General features: G+C 50.2%; 1 protein-coding gene across 6 annotated transcripts in view; it reads left to right on the top strand.

Moving 5' to 3' along the window:
• Positions 1-21685, top strand: part of EP400 (E1A binding protein p400) — a 1542855-nt gene that overhangs the window by 961184 nt on the left and 559986 nt on the right. For all 6 annotated transcript variants that reach the window (XM_069620067.1, XM_069620064.1, XM_069620063.1 and 3 more), the window contains one exon: positions 18973-19133. In XM_069620067.1, coding sequence (XP_069476168.1) covers positions 18973-19133 — 161 coding nt within the window. The remainder of the gene's footprint in view (positions 1-18972; positions 19134-21685) is intronic.

Raw genomic sequence — 21685 nt, 5'->3', positions numbered from 1 at the left:
GCTTGGGATGGCTCAAAAAGCAGGTCTTCATGTGTTGAGTGGGTCTCATCAGGCTGTGGGTCGTCATTTCCGGAGTCCCCAGGTCGATTGGAAGGAAGAGCTAAGGCAGGCTCTGGTTATACAGCAAGTTCTCAAGTCGCTGAAAATCATCTCAACCGCTTTTCTTTCATCCTCTTTTGGTTCCTGTGGTCGACTTGTCTTCATCTTCCAGGTTTGGAGTATTTAACAGGAACTACATCACAACTTCTGCATTTTACAACATGGGGTGGTCTGGTTGTCCAATCAGGAAAGCCAGCAGCACACTGGGATTTGTCCCCATTCAGGCAAGGAGGAAGACAAAGGGCTGTGCAGTTTTGGGCTCCTCCCTCGCTTCCTGCCTTCACAGACAGACTGGAGCCTGGGCAGGGAGTCCAGGGGACTCCCACCAAAGATAAAAATCGCACAAATAAATTTCCCGTCCTCCATGTCAGGGTAATGAAGAAGCAAGGCAAACGCCAAAATGGCAAAGAAACAGGACCGGGGCCATTTTGGTAAAATGATCACCCATGGGTGCCTTTACTGGGGCTGTACACACAGGCCGCGGTAAAGGTGCACCAAATTAATAAATGTTATCACAGCCACCAGCCATTAAAAGGTAAGCTTGTCCTAGTAACAGAATTGTTAGTTTTGGTGTGAAAGGGGATACATTGTATCTCCCCAGCACTCCACATAAGGTGGGGTGTGCTGGTTTCACCAAATAATGTTAAAGGATCCAAAGATCCTTTCGATCTTTGGGAACTGTAGTTCCTACAAGGTTAGCCAGAGAAAGTTAAAAGGGGAGCCCAAAGGGCAACCCAGCAACAATAGGCACTTACTGCCAAAATATGTCAGAGGATAGGAATGAAAAGATACTATGGAGAGACTAAAAATTGACACCCCATAAAGAGAAAAAGGTTCCCACTCACTGAGGAGGTATAAGGAAATATAATCCACCAGTAGAACAAAAAGTTCTGGGTTCGACACAGGTCAGGAAGATTTATCATTACTATGAAAACAATACTGTGCCAAGTCCAGCAGCTGTCAGGACCACCAATCGCATCAGTCCGCTCCCTAAAGTCGTTCCTGCCAATTGTCATTTTTCATCCCATTAATCCCTCACTGCAGGCTCCAGATGAGGCCTTTTCAAGACTTCCCAGATAGACTTTGGCAACAAATATCAGGATCTTGGGTGGACAAGCCACGCCATTGTCTCAACCTCACTCATAGAGCCCCCTTTCGCCTTCCGTAACATCAGCTCTGTTACTACGAATGCATCCCTGGACCATTCAGGAGCCCACACAGGACAGTTCCACGCCAGGGACTGTTGGTTACCATTATATAAAGCCCTTCACATCAACATACTGGAGTCGAGGGCATTGATCTGGGTCCTAAAGTCCTTCAGATCCCAGCTGCAAAACATTGTGGTCCACGTATTCACTGTCACCATGTTCTATATCCGCAGGCAGAGGAGATTGTCTGCAGAGGCGCAGGTGCTGTGGTAATGGACGCTTGAACGGAGCATGTTCCGAAGTCGCTTCCATCTACCAGGGATCCTCAATACGATTGCAGATTCGCTCAGCAGGGAGCTCTGGTCCCGACACAAAATTAAACTTCACCAGAGCCAAGCTCTCTTTTCGCCAAGTGAGGGCACCCATAGATCGAAATGTTTGCTACAGCAACCAACATAAAATGCACCAACTTTGAGTCGGTTTCCCCAGGATGGAAGCCTGGGGGACGCGTTCATTCATCTGGGAGGGACTGCTCCATTATGCTTTCCTCCGATCCTGCTGCTATCTCGAGTTTTCAGTATACTCAACAGAACCGCTGCAAGATGATCCTGTTGTCCCCAGCACGGGCGTGACGGATTTGGTACTCAGACTTGCATCACCTATCAGTGGCTCCATAGTTAAGATTGCCTCCTCTCTCCGACCTGCTCTCCGGAGATGCCGGGTCAGTTCTGCATCACGACCCAGCATCCGAAAACTTGACCGCTTGGTTCCTGTAGCCCTAGAATTTGGAAGCATCCACGTTGTCGTGCTAGTTCTGCGTATGAGCCCTGAAGGTCCAGCATTCTACCTTAATGAACCTCTGATTCTGCCAGTGTTCTTTGGCTCTCCTTTGTCTCCAGCGGAGCGGTCCTTACATTCTGTGGATGTCACCCATACCATTAGACGAGAGCCGTAGCTTCTACTTAAGTGTTCCTGTCCATGCCCTCCTGCTCGAAATCTGCATGGTAGCCATTTGGAGGTCCGTCCATACCTTCACAAGATTCTACTGCGTTAATAGGGATTCCAGGAAGGAGTCCTGAGTCGGCCAGGCAGTGCTATGCAACATGTACGCATTAAGTGAGTGATTACTTCTGTTGAGCTATGCCTCCACCCATTTGGTTGCGTATATGAACTGCTGTATAATCTTATTCAAAGAGCATGCAAATCCAAGGAAGGTCCAATGCTATAGATAGAATGTTACCTGTAACTCCTGTTCTCCAGCATTGGTATATTACATGGATTCACATGCTGCCCTTCGCCCTCTGGCTCTTCTTGGCTCATACTGCCACGTTACGTGCACAGTGGGGGACATTTTAATTGTTATGCCAAATTCCCTCTCTCTGTGACTTTCAGCACTTTTTGGCTGAACTTCTGGACCTTTTTGTCTGTTCTTCTGAATATGGGGAACCTTTGTCCCCTCATTCATTTTTGTCTGTTCCTATGGGAACCCTGTTCATTATGTTTTTACTTTGTTTTATGGAGTCATGCTTTTCCTCCATACTTTTAATACATCTGTAATTTACTTTAGCAGCACACACCACCTTTTGTTCAGTGTTGCTGGGAGCCCTCTGGGCTTTCACTGTTTAATTCTTCTATTTTCCATGTGGGAACTAATCTTACCAGTCTTACCTTTTCTTTTGTGAGATCAGCACGCACCACCTTATGTGAGGTGCTCAGGGGTTACATTGGTATCACCTTTCTCACTGCTCCTGGAACATTTGTTAGTGACTGGCATACCTGAATGGCTGGTGGCAGTGGACGTGTTCTACCAACTTTTGTTCATTTTTCATACCCTGTCTTTGTTCACAGCCACGGTAGTGCACAGAAGGGTCACCATTGACCCAAAATTGTCTCCCCTTTTTGTCGTGATTTCTTGTGTGCTTGTCCTTGCTTGGTGGTTCTTTTATCAACCTGGATGGTGGAGGTCCTACTTTGACTTTTGTCTTTGGCAGGAATCCTTTGGGAAACCTGCTAAGGCTCCAGAGTGTCTGTGAAGACAGGAAACGAGGGAGGCGTCCGAAACGCTGCAGCCCTTTGACTTCTGGCATGCCTCTGGATCTAGTTACAAGTGCAAGGCTAGCTGTCCTGAAAGGAATGCCACCACCCAAAGTTTGAATGATGCATGTTGGTTGGATTACTGGATAAAAGGTCAGGATCCCGAGGCAAAAGACAAGTCGACCACTGATATATGATATGGCATTTGTAACGCGCCTATACACAAGTGTTTCAAGGTGCGACGAGGCAGGGAGGGGGGAATAGAGGGAAGACAGAAAACGATCCTACTAGGCCAGGTGTCATTCAGATCGCAAGTGCATGGGTAGGGGTAAGTGGGAAAAGTGCATGGGGAAAGGGAGGGGGGAAAGTGCAGTACAGGGTAGAGTAATAGATAAATAGGCCAGCTGGTGGCAAGTGCAAGGTAAGTGCAGACAAGTACTGGGAAGGGGGCTGTAGGGATACAGAGACAGTCCCGCAGTGCTGGGGTTGCCAGGGAGGCAGTGCAAGTGTAGAGTGGCTGGGACAAGGACCGATATCGGTGACAGTGGCCCAGTTGCAGATTCAGTGCAGTTTCAGTTCACAAATTAGTGGGGGAGAGAAAGCAGAAGCAAAGAGGAAGGTTTTGAGGTGCATCCGGAACCGGAGATGGTTCTCCTCAAGTTTCAGGGAGGCAGGAAGGCTGTTCCAGAGGGAGGCCCCTGCCGCAGAGAGAGATCTACTTCCGACTCGTGGCTTGGAGAAGCGGCTGACCCTGAGGGAGTTGGAGTCGGATGAGCGAAGAGCTCAAGGAGGAAGATAGGAAGAGAGTGTTGAAGGTATTTAGGCCCTAGGCCCCAGAAGGCCTTGTGGACAATGCAGAGGGTTTTGAACTTAATCCTTGCAGCCACTGTATAGATTTCAGTCCTGGAGAGATACGGTCCCTGGCCTTGAGGCCAAGGACAAGTCTTGCAGCCCTGTTCTGGATAAGTTGCAGAGGGCGGAGTGTAGAGGCAGGCAGATTTAGATAGAGGCTGTTAAAGTAGTCCAGTTTAGAGAGAACCAGGGCTCGGGAGACGGTGAGCTTCTGGGGGAAGGAGAGGAAAGGAACTGGAACAGAAAAACCGAAGAAGACAACCAGAGACGCCTACAGCCCCTTCCAGCAACCGGTGAAGCCAGCTGAGGCGAACGCGGTTGTCCTTAACCAGATTTCAAATGGACAGAAGCTCAGAACAGGACGAGTTCCTCCCTTTTACTGGTGGGCATAATCAGTCCTAAGACGACCTTCATTTCAAGACATCTGCTGCGACCTTCATGGGCTTATACAACAAGTAAATTGTTTCAAAGCGCCCACAGGGCAACAGAGAAGGGGACATTGGAATGAATAACTAATACAACAATGACAGATAGAGACGGACCTACTAGGCCTTGCGAGCATTCTGAACATGCAAGTGCAGGTAAAGAGAAGGAATGAGGGAGTGGAGTGGTAAGTGCTAGGTGTATCAATATGGAAGTGCTAGGGAGTGAGTAACTAAGTGCCTGGGTGGAGTGATCAGCCGCCAATAAATGAGTACGTGCAGGCCTGCAGTGACAAAGGCCGGTGGGTGCCAAGGCGTAGGGGTGGAGGCTGTAGGCGATGTGGTGTTAAAGGCCATGACCCAGGAGGACACATAGAGGCCCTGGTCACGGTTATGAAAGATTTCTCTTTACCACATTTTTCCTTCCTTTTTAATGCCCCCGAAACGTTTTGCTTTTATTTTTGATTGTGACCTGTACTTTTTACAGTTCAGGGAAGTCGTAAGCTTCACTAATTTATCTTTTGCTTTCTCTGTTTTGGGGAAACAGACAATTCCTTCAGGCTGCCAGTACTGGGAAACATGGTTTCCCTTAGTCTTTTTACTTGGTTACTACTTTTAGTAACTTATCACTTGTGTTAAGTTTTTATCATTGTACAATACATCTTACAATGCAGTACATTGGCGTACACTTTTGTTTTTGCCCTATTTTAGGCAGAATTGCAGGCAGTACCCCCTGGGACCACTACACACAATTAGGACTACAGGTATTAGCCAAACCAACCTTTGGTATAAGAATGTAACACAGTTTTTGGTAGCGAGCTTATCTGAAGAGTGAATGTGAGCAGTACAAGTAGTTACACAGAGGACTTTCAATCACAGTGGTTCAAGTAAACTCATCTACTCAAGGTTTCTTGGTAAAAACACTTATTAATTTATTACACAATCATTTAGAAAACATTTCACTAGAAGAGGCAAATTAATAATATACACATACTAAACTAAGCTTTTGAGGCAGTGTGAGCTCCTCTGAAATAGGAGCAAAATGGCAGCTCAATTACTTAGCAGTGAGCAAAAAGGACAAAAGTAAGTAGAATAGATCACATATATTTTCTAGGCAGTGCAAATAGTTTCAGTTCACCAGAAGAGTTCAATTCAAGTCAATAGGCCAGACCAAAGTCAACGGGCTAGTGTTCTGGATAGGAAAGAGCAGTTCTGGTATCAAACTGTAAAGTTTTTGCAAAAGTTCTTAGAAGTAGTTTAGGCGAAAAAGGATCATACGATGGGTCACAAGCTGATTAGGCCTGTAAATTGGGAAAGTTTCACAAACTTTCACATCGAGAGTGGCGTTCTCTCAATCGGGTTGGCACAGTACATTTTGTATGAAGAAACAAATGCTGCGGAAGTTGTGGTCCCTGGCAGGTCCTACAGATCTCGCTGTTCCGGAGCCTCAATCGTGGGGACAAGAGGGGGGATGTCATGGGGGATTCCTGCAATGCACTGGATCATCGAAGAAAGCAAACAAAATGGAGTCACTTCGGTTCCAGTAACTGTAGATTCAAGAACACAAACTGGTGTCCCTCACCCTGTCTTGAGAATGGTATCCAGGTGGCTTATGAGTTGATTGGTCCCACCAACTCAAAGGAAGAAGCAGTCCTTGATTAGAGCTTCTGTCGATTGAAGGTTGGCAATTCGGACCTGCAGTAGGGCTTCACCGGGCAAACCAACGGTCCAGGAGTTGCAGCAGCAGTCCTCTTCCAGCTCGTCTTCGGTTCTTTCGTTCCAGTGGTCGACTCTGCTTTCCAGTTCTAGAGACTCGCATTTTAAACAGTTTTCTCCCATTCATTCCAGCCTAGCTGTCACTCACCCTGCAGGGTGGCTGTCCTTGCCAGTCAGCCAGCCAATCACGCCAGAGTGCATTTGGGCCTCCTAGGAGACTAACCACAGGGAGTTTCGGGCACCTCCCTCCCTCCCTGCCCACCCCAGACAATCAGACTCCAGAGGCGGTCTTCAGTCCTGAAGCCCGCCAAAGGCACACGAACAGAGGGACCAAACCTTGTTTGGCGTGCATAGCCAAACACTAGAAGGACCTTTCCAAATAGAAACTGCAAAAAAAGACGACCGGGACCCATTTAAACAAAGAAGCTTAAGGTGCTGTCTTGAAAAACATGGCTCCCGTGATTTTTAGCTATCGGTGTTCACGGTCTGGAAAAATCATGGTAGTTTGTTGTAAAGCCACTGCCACCAGCCTTTTCAATAGGAAAAGGTAGCATTTACCTGCTACATGAGTATTTTAGCCACAGAGGATACTATGTAACCCCTCCAGCACTCCATTGTAATATGGTGTGTGCTGGGTCTTAGAATTTGGAAAGACTAATAAAGTCAATTTCACTTTCTCCAGCATGGGGTCTGGCATGGATTCACATGCTCATGAATATTCCCCGTCGTCAGGCTGGGAATCCTCGGTAAAGAAAAAAAAAACAGTATCAGTTTCGTGTCTGATCTGTCTTTCGTAGTAATAACCAATCACTGGTCTCTGCGTCATACTGACCACAGCCAATGACTGCCCTCTACCTAAGCACCGCCTCTGGCAGCCATCTTCAGATTTTTACCGCACGTTCATGTGTTGGGATCCTCGTGCTATTGCTCTCGAGCGTTAGTGCTATTTTTTCACGTTTTTTCTCAAAAACTTCGTTTTTTTCGGTCAAAAGAGCCTCAAGCTCCACCGACTCTCCATCCGATCAACTGGGACCCGTGTCGGATTCGTCTGCGCCCCTCAAGGGTGAAGAATTCGTCGAGCTACATTTTTGGAGGACTCCAGAAGCTTCTCAGGCCCGGACATGGCCCGGGAGAAGGGAAGCTCGACGCCCGGAAAGCTGTTCAGGGTCTGCCCTGGATGCCAGCTGCAGAACGTCTTTAAGGAGGACGAACACTCCTTTTGTCTCTACTGCTTACATGAGGAGACGCACGTGGAGAAGGACTGTGCGTTTTGCGGCAATATGTCGGAGCGGACCATGAAGGACCGCCATCAACGTCTCACCAACTGGCTGGAAGGGAAGAGCCCGTCAGGCGAGAAGAAGAGGAAGAAATCCGAGCGGTCTTCTAAGACCTTTGAGGACGCCCCGGCGACGGGGGTCCAACACAAGGCCAAGCACCGCGAGTCCGCTGGCACCGGGAGCGCCGAACGGTCGGGCTCTACGGGCGCCAGGCAGGGCGCACCCTCCCCGGCACCTTCAGCCACGAGCCAACGCTCTGGGTCGGGTTAGAGGAAGGGCGAGCACCCGGCGAAGCTCCTGGAGAGGCCCCGGTCGAGCTCGAAGGCCCCATCGGAGGGGGAGCGAGGCAGTGTCCCTCCCCCCCCTCAAGGATAAGGCGGTGAGCGCACCTAAGGTGGTGAAGGCCTTAATCCATCCGGCCAAGCCCTCTATCGAAGCTGTCACGGCGGCCCTGGCTCAGCCTGTGGAGGCTACACCAGTGGTGGCGACCTCGGGGCTCAGAGTCTCCCTGCCACCTCGGAGGGAGTCCTCTTTTGTACCCATCGATAGGACCCCCGTGAAATCCCCGGCGGGGAAGAAAAAGGGGGGGCAGGGCGTCGTCGTAGATTCGGCTTCAACCTCGGAGGAAGAGCTGATCGAGGTCTTAAGCCAGGGCCTTGCCGTGGAAGAAGACCGGCCCGTCGGGATGGATCCCGACACAGGTGACGACGACATCGTCGAGGGTGCCGACGGGGCCACTGATCGCCCGTCGGATTCCCCTCTGCCAGCGCCGCAAGACAACTCGGCGGCCATTTTGTTGGCTATACAGTCCTTATGCTCAGAGATAAGGACAAGACTACCGTTGCCGACGGAGGAACCTCTCCCGTCGGGGGATCCTGAACCGGGACCTTCTGGTGTTCCCCCGCCCAAGAAAAGAAGGATTCACCCTCCACCTCCTTTTCAGCCGTCGCGCCCCGTCCAGCCCTCCTCCCCGTCCACCCGAGGGGATGATACGGGGACTGACACGGCAGCGACGGGCACGGACGACTAGGTATACGACGAGGATCTACCGTCGTCACCTCCCACCAGGGCTTCTCCGCCCGACGAGATTGGATCATTCCACTCCATGATCGCCAGGGCATCCGAGCTTTTCCAACTCTGCCCTGAGGAGAAGAAAAAGGAAGGATTCCTTTATCAACGGCGCGAGGCCAAGAGGAAGACGGTCCTCGCGGTGCCTCTACTGGACGACATTTGGGATGAGGGGCCTCGCCCTCCTCAAGAACCCTTCCACGACGCCAGCTAGAAGAGACCGGTACGAGAAGAAGTACCGGGTCCCGGACGCGGCCCCCCTGTGCCTCCGGGCGCAGCCTACCCCGGACTCCGTCGTCTCCGCGGCGGCCAGGAAGAAAGCGGGGGGGTGCGGCCTCCACATCGACTTCCCCACCGGACGGCGAGGGAAAGAAATTGGACGCTATGGGACGCAGGGTCATCTTGTCTGCAGCGACGACGATTAAAGCGGCCAACGCCTTTGCTATCGTGGCCCGCTACGACAGGGAGCTATGTTACAAACTGGCTCCCCTGCTGGACTTCCTACCGGACGACAAGAGGGCGGATGCCCTGGAGATCCTACAGGAAGGCGAGGTGGCGTCGGACCACGCCATCACTATTGCGACGGACATCGCCGACACTGGGTTTCGCCAGTTGGGCAACGGCGTGTGCCTTAGGCGGCGTGGATGGCTCAAGGCTACGGACTTCCGTCAAGACGTACAGACCAGAGTCCTGGACATGCCGTTCCATGGGAACAACCTGTTTGGGAAAACAGTGGACGATTCCCTTCAGGCCGTTAAAGCGGTCACGGAGACGGCCCGGGCCCTTGGGGTTCTGCAGCAACGACGGACGCCCTTTCGGAGCAGCGGAGGCAAGGGCGCCTCCAAAGGTTCCGGCGGCGGTTTCTCCACCTACCGTCAAGCGGCCCGCTCGTCGTCTCAGGAGGCCTACAGAGGACGAGGCAAGTCTGGCGGACCCCGCCGTCGTCGCCAAGGAGGTCAAGGCGGCAAAGCCTCGTCGAAACAGGATTGAACCGGCCGTGGGGTCGGGGGCCCCCACCAAAACACCCCGGTGGGAGGCCGGCTGGCGAGCTTCGTCAGCGTGTGGGAGTCCATCTCCACCGACCGTTGGGTGCTGGACGCCTTAGCCCGGGGCCACGCGCTCGAGTTTCAAAGAAGGTGCCCGCGCGTCCCCCCCGTAGCCAGGAAAGAGCTTCACGTCCCTCAGCTTCTCCTGGAGGTAAGGGCGATGCTCAGGAAGGGCGCCATCGAACTCGTCCCAAAGAGGCTTCGGGGCTCCGGAGTTTACTCGAGATACTTCCTCGTGAAGAAGAAGACGGGAGGATGGCGCCCCATCCTAGACCTGCGACGTCTGAACAAGTTCATCAAGGCGCAGAAGTTCCGGATGGTCACCCTCCAGCACGTCCTGGGTCAGCGTCGTCGTTGGATTTGGAGGATGCCTACTTCCATATTCCCATCCTAAAGGGGCACCGAAAATTCCTCAGGTTTGTGGTCCAAGGGCGTCACTACCAGTTCAAAGCCCTCGCCTTCGGACTACGGTCGGCACCCAGGGTATTCACCAAGTGCCTTGCACCGGTGGCGGCGCAGCTGCGCCGCGAGGGGATCCATGTCTACCCCTACCTGGACGACTGGCTCATCCGAGCCAAGACGAGGGAGCTCGCCGTGGAGCACACTGCAAGGACCGTCCACCTTCTCACGGACCTGGGATTCTCCGTGAACTACGCCAAGTCCCACCTGGTACCCGCGCAAAACGCACTGTTTCTGGGAGCGAAGCTCGACACAGTGTCCCTTCTGGCCTCCCCGTCGGAGGAAAGGACCAGGTCCATCCTGGGCAAGGTACAGCGGATGTTGGTTTCCGACGCGGCCAAGGTGAGGTCCATCAGGTCCCTCCTCGGAATGATGTCTTCTTGCATCTACCTCATTCCCATGTGGAGGCTCCGGATGCGCCCGTTGCAGGAGTTCCTGGACGCGTGCTGGATCCAAACGACGGGTGGCTTCAAGGAGAGGATCACACTCGACGAGAGTTTCCGCCGAGCGGTCTGGTGGTGGGGCACCCGCGCGCATCTGACGGCGGGCATGGACTTTCAGACCCCAGACCACCAGGAGACAGTGACCACGGATGCCTCCCTGGAAGGGTGGGGAGCGCACACCGAAAATCTGCACGCGAGAGGCCTTTGGCTCCCGACGGAGAAGTCCCTCCATATCAACGTCCTGGAGCTCCGTGCAGTGTTCTGGGCCCTCAGGTCCTTCCTTCCATCCCTCAAGGGCAAGGTGGTGAGGATCTTCACCGACAACACTACCACCATGTTTTACATCAGGAAACAGGGCGGAACCAGGTCCCCAGCACTGTCCAAGGAGGCGCAGGACCTGTGGCATTGGGCCGTCGCCCAAAGGATGTTTCTGGTGCCGTTTCATCTGGCAGGGATAAAAAACACCATCGCCGACTCACTCAGCAGGGAGCTGCGCTCGTACCACGAGTGGGAACTACGGCAGGATCTAGTGGATCGCCTCTTCCGACGGTGGGGCACACCCCAGATCGACCTGTTTGCGACGGCGACGAACTCCAAGTGCCGGAGGTTCGCCAGCAGGTTTCCCCAGGCGAGGAGCATTGGCGATGCTTTCTCGTTCCCCTGGGAGGGCCTGTTCCTCGACGCGTTCCCTCCTTTGCCACTGCTAATCCGGCTCGTCAACCAGCTCAAGAGGTCACGGTGCAGGATGATCCTCGTCGCACCTGCGTGGCCGAGGCAGATATGGTTCCCGGACCTTCTGGACTTGTCAGCGTCCCCGCCAATCAAGCTGCCGGTGGACGCGGATCTACTCTCCAGGGAAGGAGGCGCCATCCTCCACCACGACCCGAAATCGCTGAACTTGCAGGCCTGGCTCCTGCAGCGCTAGAGTTTGGGGGATACGACATACCGGCCGACTGCAGAGAGGTTCTTGCAAAGGCCAGGGCGTCCTTGACTCTTAAATGCTACGGATACAAATGGAAGAGGTTCTCTGTCTGGTGCCACGCACAGAAGATTAACCCTCTACGGATTACGGCTCCCCAGGTACTGCCGTACCTGCTGACGCTGGCCAAAGCTGGTCTGGCACACGCGTCCATCAAGATTCATCTTGCTGCGATCTCCCGATACACCAGAACCACAGGGCGGACGTCCTTGTGGTCTCGTCTGGTGAAAGAGTTCATGAAGGGACTGTTCAGATCGTTCCCTCGGTGAAGGCTCCGGCCCCGGCGTGGGAGCTCAACGTGGTGCTGACCAAGCTCATGGGACCTCCGTTTGAGCCTCTGCACTCGGCCCCGTTGAAGTTTCTGTCGTGGAAAACAGCGTTTCTTGTGGCCATCACCTCCGCACGACGGGTGGGAGAGATCCAGGCCCTTTCCTGCAAGGCCCCGTACTTGACTTTTCACGACACGAGGGTAGTGCTCAGGACGCACCCCTCCTTCATGCCCAAGGTACCGTCGGACTTCCATCTCAACGAACCCTTGGTGTTGCCTGTGTTCTTCCCGTCGCCTTCGTCGCCGGCTGAGAGGACTTTGCACTCGCTGGATGTGGCTAGAGCGCTGAAGTTCTACGTGGACTGCACAAAGTGTTTTCGGAAGACATCACAACTCTTTCTGAACTTTGGACCTGTCAATCAGGGGAAGGCTCTCTCGAAGGCTTCCATTTCCAGATGGCTCTCCGGCTGTATCATGTACTGTCATCGGTTGGCAAACCGACCGCTGCCTGGCCGTCCGAGAGCCCATTCCACCAGAGCGATCGCAGCTACCACGGCGTTCCTTTCTGGTGTGCCCCTGCTGGACATATGTAGGGCTGCTACGTGGAGGTCGACGCACACCTTCACGAAATTCTACTGCGTTGATCGGGATTCCAGGGAGGAGTCCAGGGTCGGCCAAGCAGTGCTGCGCAACCTGTTAGCCTGAGGTGAGCCTGGTGAGGAGGTAAGATGCTTAATGTTGAGTTTGATGTAATGCTTAATGTTGAGCCTTTGCCACCTCCCGTGGTTGTGCATGTGTGTACTGCTATGTATTCTTTATTAATGAGCATGTGAATCCATGCCAGACCCCATGCTGGAGAAGGAACAAGTTACTTACCTGTAACTGTTGTTCTCCAGCATGGGTCTGGCATGGATTCACATGCGAACCCTCCCGCCTACCCCTCTGCGGCTCTTCACTTGGTCATACTGCCACTTCACGTGCTTCCAAATCTGAAGATGGCTGCCAGAGGCGGTGCTTAGGTAGAGGGCAGTCATTGGCTGTGGTCAGTATGACGCAGAGACCAGTGATTGGTTATTACTACGAAAGACAGATCAGAAACGAAACTGATACTGTTTTTTTTTCTTTACCGAGGATTCCCAGCCTGACGACGGGGAATATTCATGAGCATGTGAATCCATGCCAGACCCATGCTGGAGAACAACAGTTACAGGTAAGTAACTTGTTCCTTACATTCTCTGGGAAACAGTTTATCCCAGAGACAGTATTTAAACATTTGGGAAGTCTAAAGAGACATCTCTGTGTCACTGCACTGAGGGTGCTGTGTAACACACATGAAAAGGTGCCTATGGAGTCATCTTAAAACTCCAAAGTCAAAGAACACAACTGTAAAACACACATCAAAATACATGAGTGGGTCTTTCTTTTCTAGAAAGCCACCGCCTCTCACAGCAAACCAGAACTATTGACGGGGCCGCACTCAAGGGGAAATTTTGTCTTGCTTGATTATTCTGCTTTGCGATGAGCTCGCTCTTATCAATTGTTCTTACTCCCTGCTTATGTGTACAAATGTTTGTTTACCTGAAAATCAAATAAACAGAGGTTGACAAAAAAAAATACATGAGTGGGGAAAAAAGGCTCACACTCTTTCCAGGTAAAAAAAATCAAGTCCTCAAAATCCAGCAAAGTTGCTGGGGTTCTCGAAGGTGAAGGAAATTAGCACACTTATGAGAATTCTCCCCTAGTCTAACACTCAGGTGATTTTTGGTTACTCTAGGTGTCCTAAATGGACAAACTGGTGGCAGCAGTGACTCTTTCCCATTTTTTTTGGTGCTTTTCGTTTTAGCCTTGGCGCGTTTGGCTACCAACTGTGGCTAGTGACAAAACATGGCCATGCCACAAGATGTTTTGCTTGTCATTTGGCCATCTTGTCTTGTAGCCTTCTTCCTGGCCTGTGAGGCCAGGAAAATCATGGGCTTCCTATGCCTGGGAAAGCGGAGGTTTTTGGCAGGCTACTGGAGGGCTATGTGTGTTTGCTTGCGGCATGTGGGCTGGGACTGTCCTGTCCCAATCCACAAACTGGTTTCATTGTGTCTGAGTTATGCTTGAGTGTTCCCGCCAATGACGTGTGTGTGTGTGTGGGGCTAGTTCTGCTATTGGGTAGCAGGAGTTTCTGCTCTTACCTGGCTTTTGGGATAAGAAGAGGACCCCTGCACCCACTCAAGAGATCCTAGTGAAACCTGAAGGAGCCAAGACACTTGTCCAGCTGTGAGACTCGTGAGGAGGCCGCTAACCCTTCTGAAGGAGGCCTGGCAACCAACTTCTGCTGCTGTCCTGGAAGAGCCCTGTCTTGCTATTGATCTTCAGCTGTCCTGCGAGGGTGATGCAACCCGTGGAGTGGAGGCAACATCCATTCCTGACATCTACTTGGTACCCTACGAAGAAGAGCCTTCGTAAGTGTCCAGTGACCGCCATGTGGCTGACCAGATCAGAGTTTACCATGCTGCTGACCTCACTGCTCTGTGTTGAAGCCTGTAACTTTGCGGGGGGGATAGATCCTCAGCTTGTCCTATAAGACTTACCTCAGCAGAATTTCAGTGTCCTATCATCAAAGGTACACAAGATAGGAAGGAAAGTCGAACTGCGACAAGTGAGTCCCTTCGCGTCCTCGTGCATCGGTGACCGTCGTCTGTAACCGTTTACCTGGGTCCAGTCCTGAGTGGTCCTGCATCGTTTTTTGCTGCATTCTGCCACCGAGGGTCATGACACCAACCAGAGATCTGCACGAACCTGCAACCCCTGCAAATCACTGCGAACGGCGAGAAAAGCGACCTTGAGCCTTCTTCCATTGACCTGCCAAGTGACCTGCCAAGTCATGTGAAGAATCGGAGTACAGGGAGGTTGAGTTAGTGGTTCTTATCTGCCCCTAAACTCCCTTTAAAAGTGTTGCTAACTTTTCTAAAACGTTTAAAATACTTTGCCTTTGTCATTGCTTGCTCATGCAAGCCTTCTGAAAGTTGGGGATATTTTTGTTAGAATAACTCGTCGCCTAACCCTTGGAATCGTTTACTGGACCCCAGAAACCCTACCTTCATTTTTTCCAGCGTTACAAACGGTCTCTGAACTTTTACTGAACATTTGGGCATAAGGCCCCAGACAGCTTAGGGAATGACCTTTTGAAGTTAGGGCTAATTCTCTGGGAACCTGTAGTGCATAAACTAATCTGTACTTTTCAGGGGTTTGATCTGTATTATACCCTACTCTAGTGACTGTATATATGTATTCTATTATTGGTGTTGTGTGAAACTTCTACCTGTTAGTCATTTTTCTTAATGTTACTTGGCCATAAATAAATAACAGTATTTTTATACATACTGCCTAAGTAAATTGTGACTCCCATCGTGGGTACTCATTGTGGAACTTTTGCAAGCTCAGCACCTCTTGAGACTGAGCTTAGACCACTCATCACTGCTACCTTGAACTGGTTTGGATACAGCTCCCACAGTTGTCCCGGTCACATTATAGGTTGTCCTTCTATACATCTGTCCCCCAGGCCAGAGTATAGAAATTCAGTCCTAACAGTCACCAATCTCAGCAACTATGGAATTTAACAGAGAAGGGAGAAAGGGAAGGAGGAGGTGAAAAGAAAAGTCTTGAGCTTCTTGAATTTGAGGAGATCCTGCTCAAGACATAGAAGAAGAGAGGCTATTCCATAGAAGGGGGGCTGCTGAGAAACGAGATTGGCCACCAGCTCCCTGTTTAGCGAAGCGCGTAACAGAGTTTTAGCCGGAGGAACGTAAAGATCGGGAGTGAGTATTTCGTGACAGCAAGTTGTAGATTGCATGGTCCCCTGCCCCAGAGAGCCTTGTGGATGATGCAGAGGGATTTGAATTTGATACTTGCCGCAACCGGGAGCCAGAGGAGAGTTTTTAGGGCTGGAGAGATGCAGCCCCTTAACTTGAGGCCAAGGATAATTCTTGCAGCCCTGTTCTGGATTAGCTGTTTGGGTTGTATAGAAGAGGGCAGACTAAGGAAAAGGCTATTGCAGTAGTCTAGCCTAGAGAGAACCAGAGCTCTAGACACATTGAGCTTCTGGTGGAAAGTGAGGAAAGTAAGAATTCCTTTGAGTTTAAGTTGAAAGTGGGACTTCTTGGAAAGTTTCTGAATGTGAGGGATGAAGGAAATTAGTCGAAGATGGCTCCAAGGTTTCTGGCTTCAGATGAAGGGGATGAGCCCATAGAAGATGGCCAGAGTGAGGAACAGAAATGAGTCCCGATAGGAAGGATCTCAGTCTTGCTGGCGTTGAGGTAGAGATAATTGGAAGTACACCAGGACTGGATGGCAGATAGGCAGTCAGGAATTATGGAGGAAGTAAGAGGAGAATCAGAGGGCAGTTTGAAGAAGATTTGTGTAATCGTCATAACACTGGAAGTTTGGGGAGAAGGTTGAAATGAGGTGTGCAAGCGGAGCAAGGTAGTTAAACAGCCAGGGCAAGAGGTTGGAACCCTGGGGGGTGACACCGCATATGGAGATGGAGGAGTAAGCACCCACAATAACCTGGGACGGAAGGACGGTCACTGAGGAAGGTCAGCCAATCCAGTGCCCGCTCCACGATACCTATGGTATTGTGGATTCGTTTTAGAAGGATGGAGTGGTTGACTGTATCAAATGCAGAGGAGAGAGAAAGTAGAGTAAAAACAGCTGGAGAGTTTTAATCTAGAGATGCAAGCAGTTCTTCACGGGTGTTCAGAAGAGCAGTTTCCATGCCCCTGGATGCTCGAATCCAGATTGATGGTCGTGGAGTCAACCAACTAGTCCAGTGTGCTAGGTCAGTTGGGGGGTAGGGGGGGACCAGCTTCTCCAGGAGATTCCCAAGGAAGAAGGGTGATGGATATAGGGCGGTGATTGGCTGGACAAGACCAGTCTGCAGAAGGTTTTTTCAGGAGGGGGTGCCCAAGGGAGTGCTTGAGGGAGGATGGGAAAGATCCAGTATCAAGAGTGGGTGCAGAAATCAGCGAGTGCAGGGGCAAAGGAGCCAATACTGTCCTTAATGGTACTGTAGGAGCAGGGGGAAACCTGTTTGGAGAAGGCCTTCATGGAGCGGACAACTCTGGTGACGTCATCAGGTGTGATAGAGAAGTAGGAGAGAAAGTCGAGGAGGATAGGAAGCCATAGGAGGCAATTGGGTGTGTGAACGGGAGGTGGGAGAGGGTAGCAAGAATGCTCAGTATGTTCTCCATTTTTGCAGTGAAGTGTGTGGCCAATGTATTGTGAAGGGCATAGGAGGGAAGGGGTGAGGAGGAGACTGCAGAGGGGTTTGCTAATTCCTTGCAGATTGTAAAGAGTTCAGCTGTGTTGTTGGATGCACTAGAGATGAAGGCCCTTTTCTTGGTGCGACTGCAGTCTGTATTGCCTTTGGATCAGGCAACAAGCTAATTTGTCAGGGGGTTAGCCTGAGGTCTGCCACTTCCGTTCCGCAGCTCTGCACTTGCGTTTCAGAGCTGCAAGTTCGGAGTCATACCAGGTGTTTAGCTTAGAGGCATGTTTCAGGCAGATCCTCATGACTGGGGCAAACATTTCGAGGGTATTGGTAATCTGTAGTGGGGATAGAGGGTGGATGGAAGTAAATGCAAAGGCAGCAACCGACAGTTTCATCCAACGTATGTCAGTGAACAAGGTTGGCATTGCTGGGGGGGAGGCATGGTCAGAGGGAGGAAAGGACCCAGGTGAGGGGGGAGAGTGGAATGACCATGAGATTGAGGTGGTTATTGGAGAGGAGAGTGAAAGATCGGTGTGGATGAAGGCATCAAGAGTGTTCAGCCGAGTGGGTAGGACCAGAAGGGATAATGAAGAGCAAGTGAGGTGCAGAGGTCATGTAAGAGAGCAGGAGCTGTGATTGAGGAGTCGAGGTGGATGTTAACCTCGCCCATGAGAAGGAGTTTAGTGGTGGTAGTGAGGATAGAGGAGGAGAAATCAGCCCATTTAGAGAGGAACAGGGTGGTAGAGCCAGGTGGGTTGTAGATAGTGGCAATGTTCAGTGGCGAGGTGGGAGACATGACCAACTTGCAGACCAGGCTCTCTAAGAAAGAGTATGGCTGGGTGGATATGAGGGAAGAAGGGACCCACTCATGTAAGATGAGAGCAACCCCACCGCCTGCACGGTTAAGGTGAGGCTTGGAGATTATCTTATAGCCATCATGGAGAAGGGCGTCAAAAGCAATGACTGACCTGGCCTTGAACCATGTCTCGGTAAGAGCAAGGATATTGAGGTCAGGGTCTTCAAGAAGAGGGGGCAGATGTCAGCAGTGTTTGATGTCAGATCAAGCATTAAGTGTGGCTAGATGCAGGAGATCTCCACCTTTTGAAGGTTTTCCGAGGCAGGGTCCAGGGTTGTGGTACACCAGTCGGAAGGGGGTGCCGGCAGAGAGAAAGGAAGGAGTAGCTGGAGTGAGGAGGAAGTTAATGAGGGATGACGTTGCCCGTGAAAGAGGAGGAGGTAGGGTTGAGGACCCTGAACGAAGATAGTTCCAGTGTGATATACATTAATGATACACCTGGAAGCCTGCCACCATTATCGAGTGGTGTGAGAGTAGAGAGATTGGAGATGAGTCCATAGATCCTGAGAGGGGACAGAGAAGAAGATGGCAGTAAAGACAATATTTGCCTAAGTGTTTTATTTTCTTAGTGTGTATGTTAAAGGACAAATCATTGTTTGTTTTTGTCCTTATCGGTCTAACTGAAATTATTGGTGGCGTTCTGTGTGGACTCGATGTAGCCCCACGCCACTCCCACCCCTACTTCTTAGTCTAAGCCTTATAGCTCTGTTGCTTACCTTAATTGGTTTTGGCTAGACGGTGGTGTCTTTCCTGTTCACCATAACAGGTTGGTCTCCCAAAGTCTACCTCCAGTGCTAATTTTGGAAATCCATCTTAACACCCAGTAAGCGAAAAGTAAAACTCAATGACCTTGTACCAAAAGCATATGATGGAACGTTTAAATTTTACAAGTGCAAGCATCTTTATACCAGTGCAACTTGAGGGATATTTGCCAAATACGTGTGCACCAGCAGTTCTGGGTCCTGAGCAGTCCAGTGTTTCTGCAAGTGGTGTTATTGCTTGTGGGTGGGCCCTTGTTGATTAACCCATTCATTCTCCTATTTTGTAGCTTGTTTCTGCCAGTGCCATATGGCCAGAAGCCAGAGGGTAAAACTGTGACCTTGCCAAGTCCTCCGTTAACACGCACAGTGACCACCACTACAGCCACAGTGACGCAACAGACGCAAGTACGTGGGAGGCCACCTGTGGCTACTGCATCAGCTAATCCGGGTAAGTAAATACTATAGTGTTATATATGCTGCGTTGCGAAAGTGCTTTACTACAGTATACTTTGTTATTGAAAAAAAGTTCCATAGTTGACTTCTCTGAGAAGAAATCCCTGTTTTCCGGTCACTTTAGGAGTTGTCCTTGAAGATACCTGCATATGAATGTTTACACCTAATTTACAATTCTGCCCACAGCTAATGAATTTAAATTAAATGTGTTAGCAAATGAGTCTCTTTTTTATGTAATAGCTTTTGTGATCAGCTTGGTACATACTTGCCATCTCTTTTTAACAGAATATGCTGAGAAATCGGTACATTTTGAGATTTTTAAAGAATTGACAAGATTGCATTAAACTTGTTTCGAAACCATGTTTCAACGCAAAACTGCTAGGAGCATAAATCAAGTTTTGAGAGTCTTGAGATTGTGACTAGAAATACGGCTTCTCTTGAGATACTAGTCTGAGTTCTGTGTACTAACTGAAGCACTTGACTATGCAGTGACAAAGGAGCAGCCTGCGCTGCCATGGTGCATATTTGTCTTGGAGAGACTTGATATGTTGTCGAAGGAATGGTTTGCATTGTGCTGTTGATACAGGGTGGACACTGCTACAGCAATTTGGCTCTCAGAGTTGCAGTTCTGTTCAGAAAGCGCCACTAAAGGTGTTGCATGAGTATGGGCAACTGGTTAGGTGGCCTGTGGCGGTTCAATGTTTTTGCTGATATCTGCTTTCTTCTACAAATTTCTTTTTTATTAAATCCTACATTAAATACACAAATAGAAGGTGGAGTTCTGGTCCATCAATGCCCCTTACCCAAAAGGAAGCCCTTATGGCAAATCTGCCTTACTGCGTATAAAGAGATTGATGGATCTGTTGGGCCAGGCCCGCAACCGGTGCTTATGGAAGTCTGTATCTCATAATCGCCAGTTTAATTTGTTATATTTTAATCTATTGATTTCTTTTGACATGATTCCATGTAAAAAATGCAGCGGTTAATAAAGCAAACATTACACAATCTGTTCTCTTGCAATATAGTTTAAACCATATTTAATGGTAAAATTATAAAATGAACAGGAAACTGTATTTTTGGAAGCCATGGTTCGTTGTGGCGGTGCTTTGTGAAAGAAATTAGCAAATACAAAGATCACTCTGCTTTTACACTAGTGTAACGGTCAAAATAGTCATAGATCCTAAATTTGGGTTTTAGACGTGTATTGGGAGCTTTGAATAAACCAGAGTTATAAATGGAAAATGCTCATCCATCCAAAATGATTCCCTCCAGAGGCACGATGCAGAGAGACTTATTGCCAAGTTCCATTTTTGACAGCCTGTGGAAGCATTGTATTGAGAAAGATCTCTGTCTCAAAGATGGTACCATGTAGGGTTTTAACTTTAATGTAGTCAGGCACTGAAGGTCCTAGACTAGTATTTATTTAGCTTTTAGGAATGGGTTAGCGTTGTCTGTCCACATTAAGAGAAAGCTCATCCCGTGAGAAACCTGAAGGTGTCTCCCTGGCTAGTCTCCAGGGATCTGTCATCCAGGTGGCCAGGACACGGCCATTGCTATTGGCACAGCCATCGCTATTGGATCCAGTTCCTGGGGTGGACTAGTGCGGGAGGATCACCAATATGGGGGGGGGGCCTTGGGGAGTAGGAGTGGGACACCGAGGGTAAGACGCGGTATCCCCCTTCTTCCGACACCTTTTCCCTGTCATACCACACAGGATATTCAAACGCTTCCCTCCCCACCCACCCTCCCAACAACAACACTTTCACACAACATGGAAGACGACTGACTAACGCCAGAGCCGTTTACCTGACATGTCCCAATACCAGGGTCAGGCAATAGACCTGACTCAAGCACACCTGACGGCCCTTTCCCTTCCCCACATGGATAAAAGGTGGAGTACAAGAGCACAAGATGAGCGAGGCAGACAGCACGATGAGACAGCTGTCCGACCAGCAGTTCAAAAGGAGAAGAAAGGTGGCAAATATCGAGAGGCTGACAAGGAGAGAAGCGCCCTGCCCTTTTCGACTCTGACCCGCAAATCGTCTGCAGAGGGAATCATAAGGGCATGGACAATAGCACAAGTGTCTTGCAGCAGATGTCAACGGTACACTGAGCGTGCCTACGCTGATGAGCGGAAGCGAGGTTAACTCCTGCTACTGTGGTACCCGCCTTGACCTCAGATCCAAGGAAAGCCAAGCGGTTCATCACAGCCGGTGAGTCGAAGGGAGAACAAATGTGAACCGTGCTGTGTTGAATGAAAGTCGCAAATTGGCATGTGAAGAAGATTTCAAAGAACTGTAAGTGTTAAGACCAGCTGCAGAGGGAACTGGCACCACGTGGGTGCTCACTAGAGAAACCTTGGTCGATGCCATGTTGAATGAAACTACTGATACCAGAAGACCCTAGGGAAACCACAAGGAATAGGTCAACGTAGTCATACAGGAGGTCTAGCAAAATCCCAGTACAGTTGAAGGTCTTTGACCAACAAACTGTTGAGAAAGTAAGCGAAGTGAATCCTGCAATCATAAAAAGTAAGAGGAAATTGAC

This window comes from Ambystoma mexicanum, chromosome 10, assembly GCF_040938575.1.
Source record: "Ambystoma mexicanum isolate Mex_15411 chromosome 10, UKY_AmexF1_1, whole genome shotgun sequence".
NCBI classification, from domain to species: domain Eukaryota; kingdom Metazoa; phylum Chordata; class Amphibia; order Caudata; family Ambystomatidae; genus Ambystoma; species Ambystoma mexicanum.
This window is presented reverse-complemented; position numbering and strand designations above follow the sequence as displayed.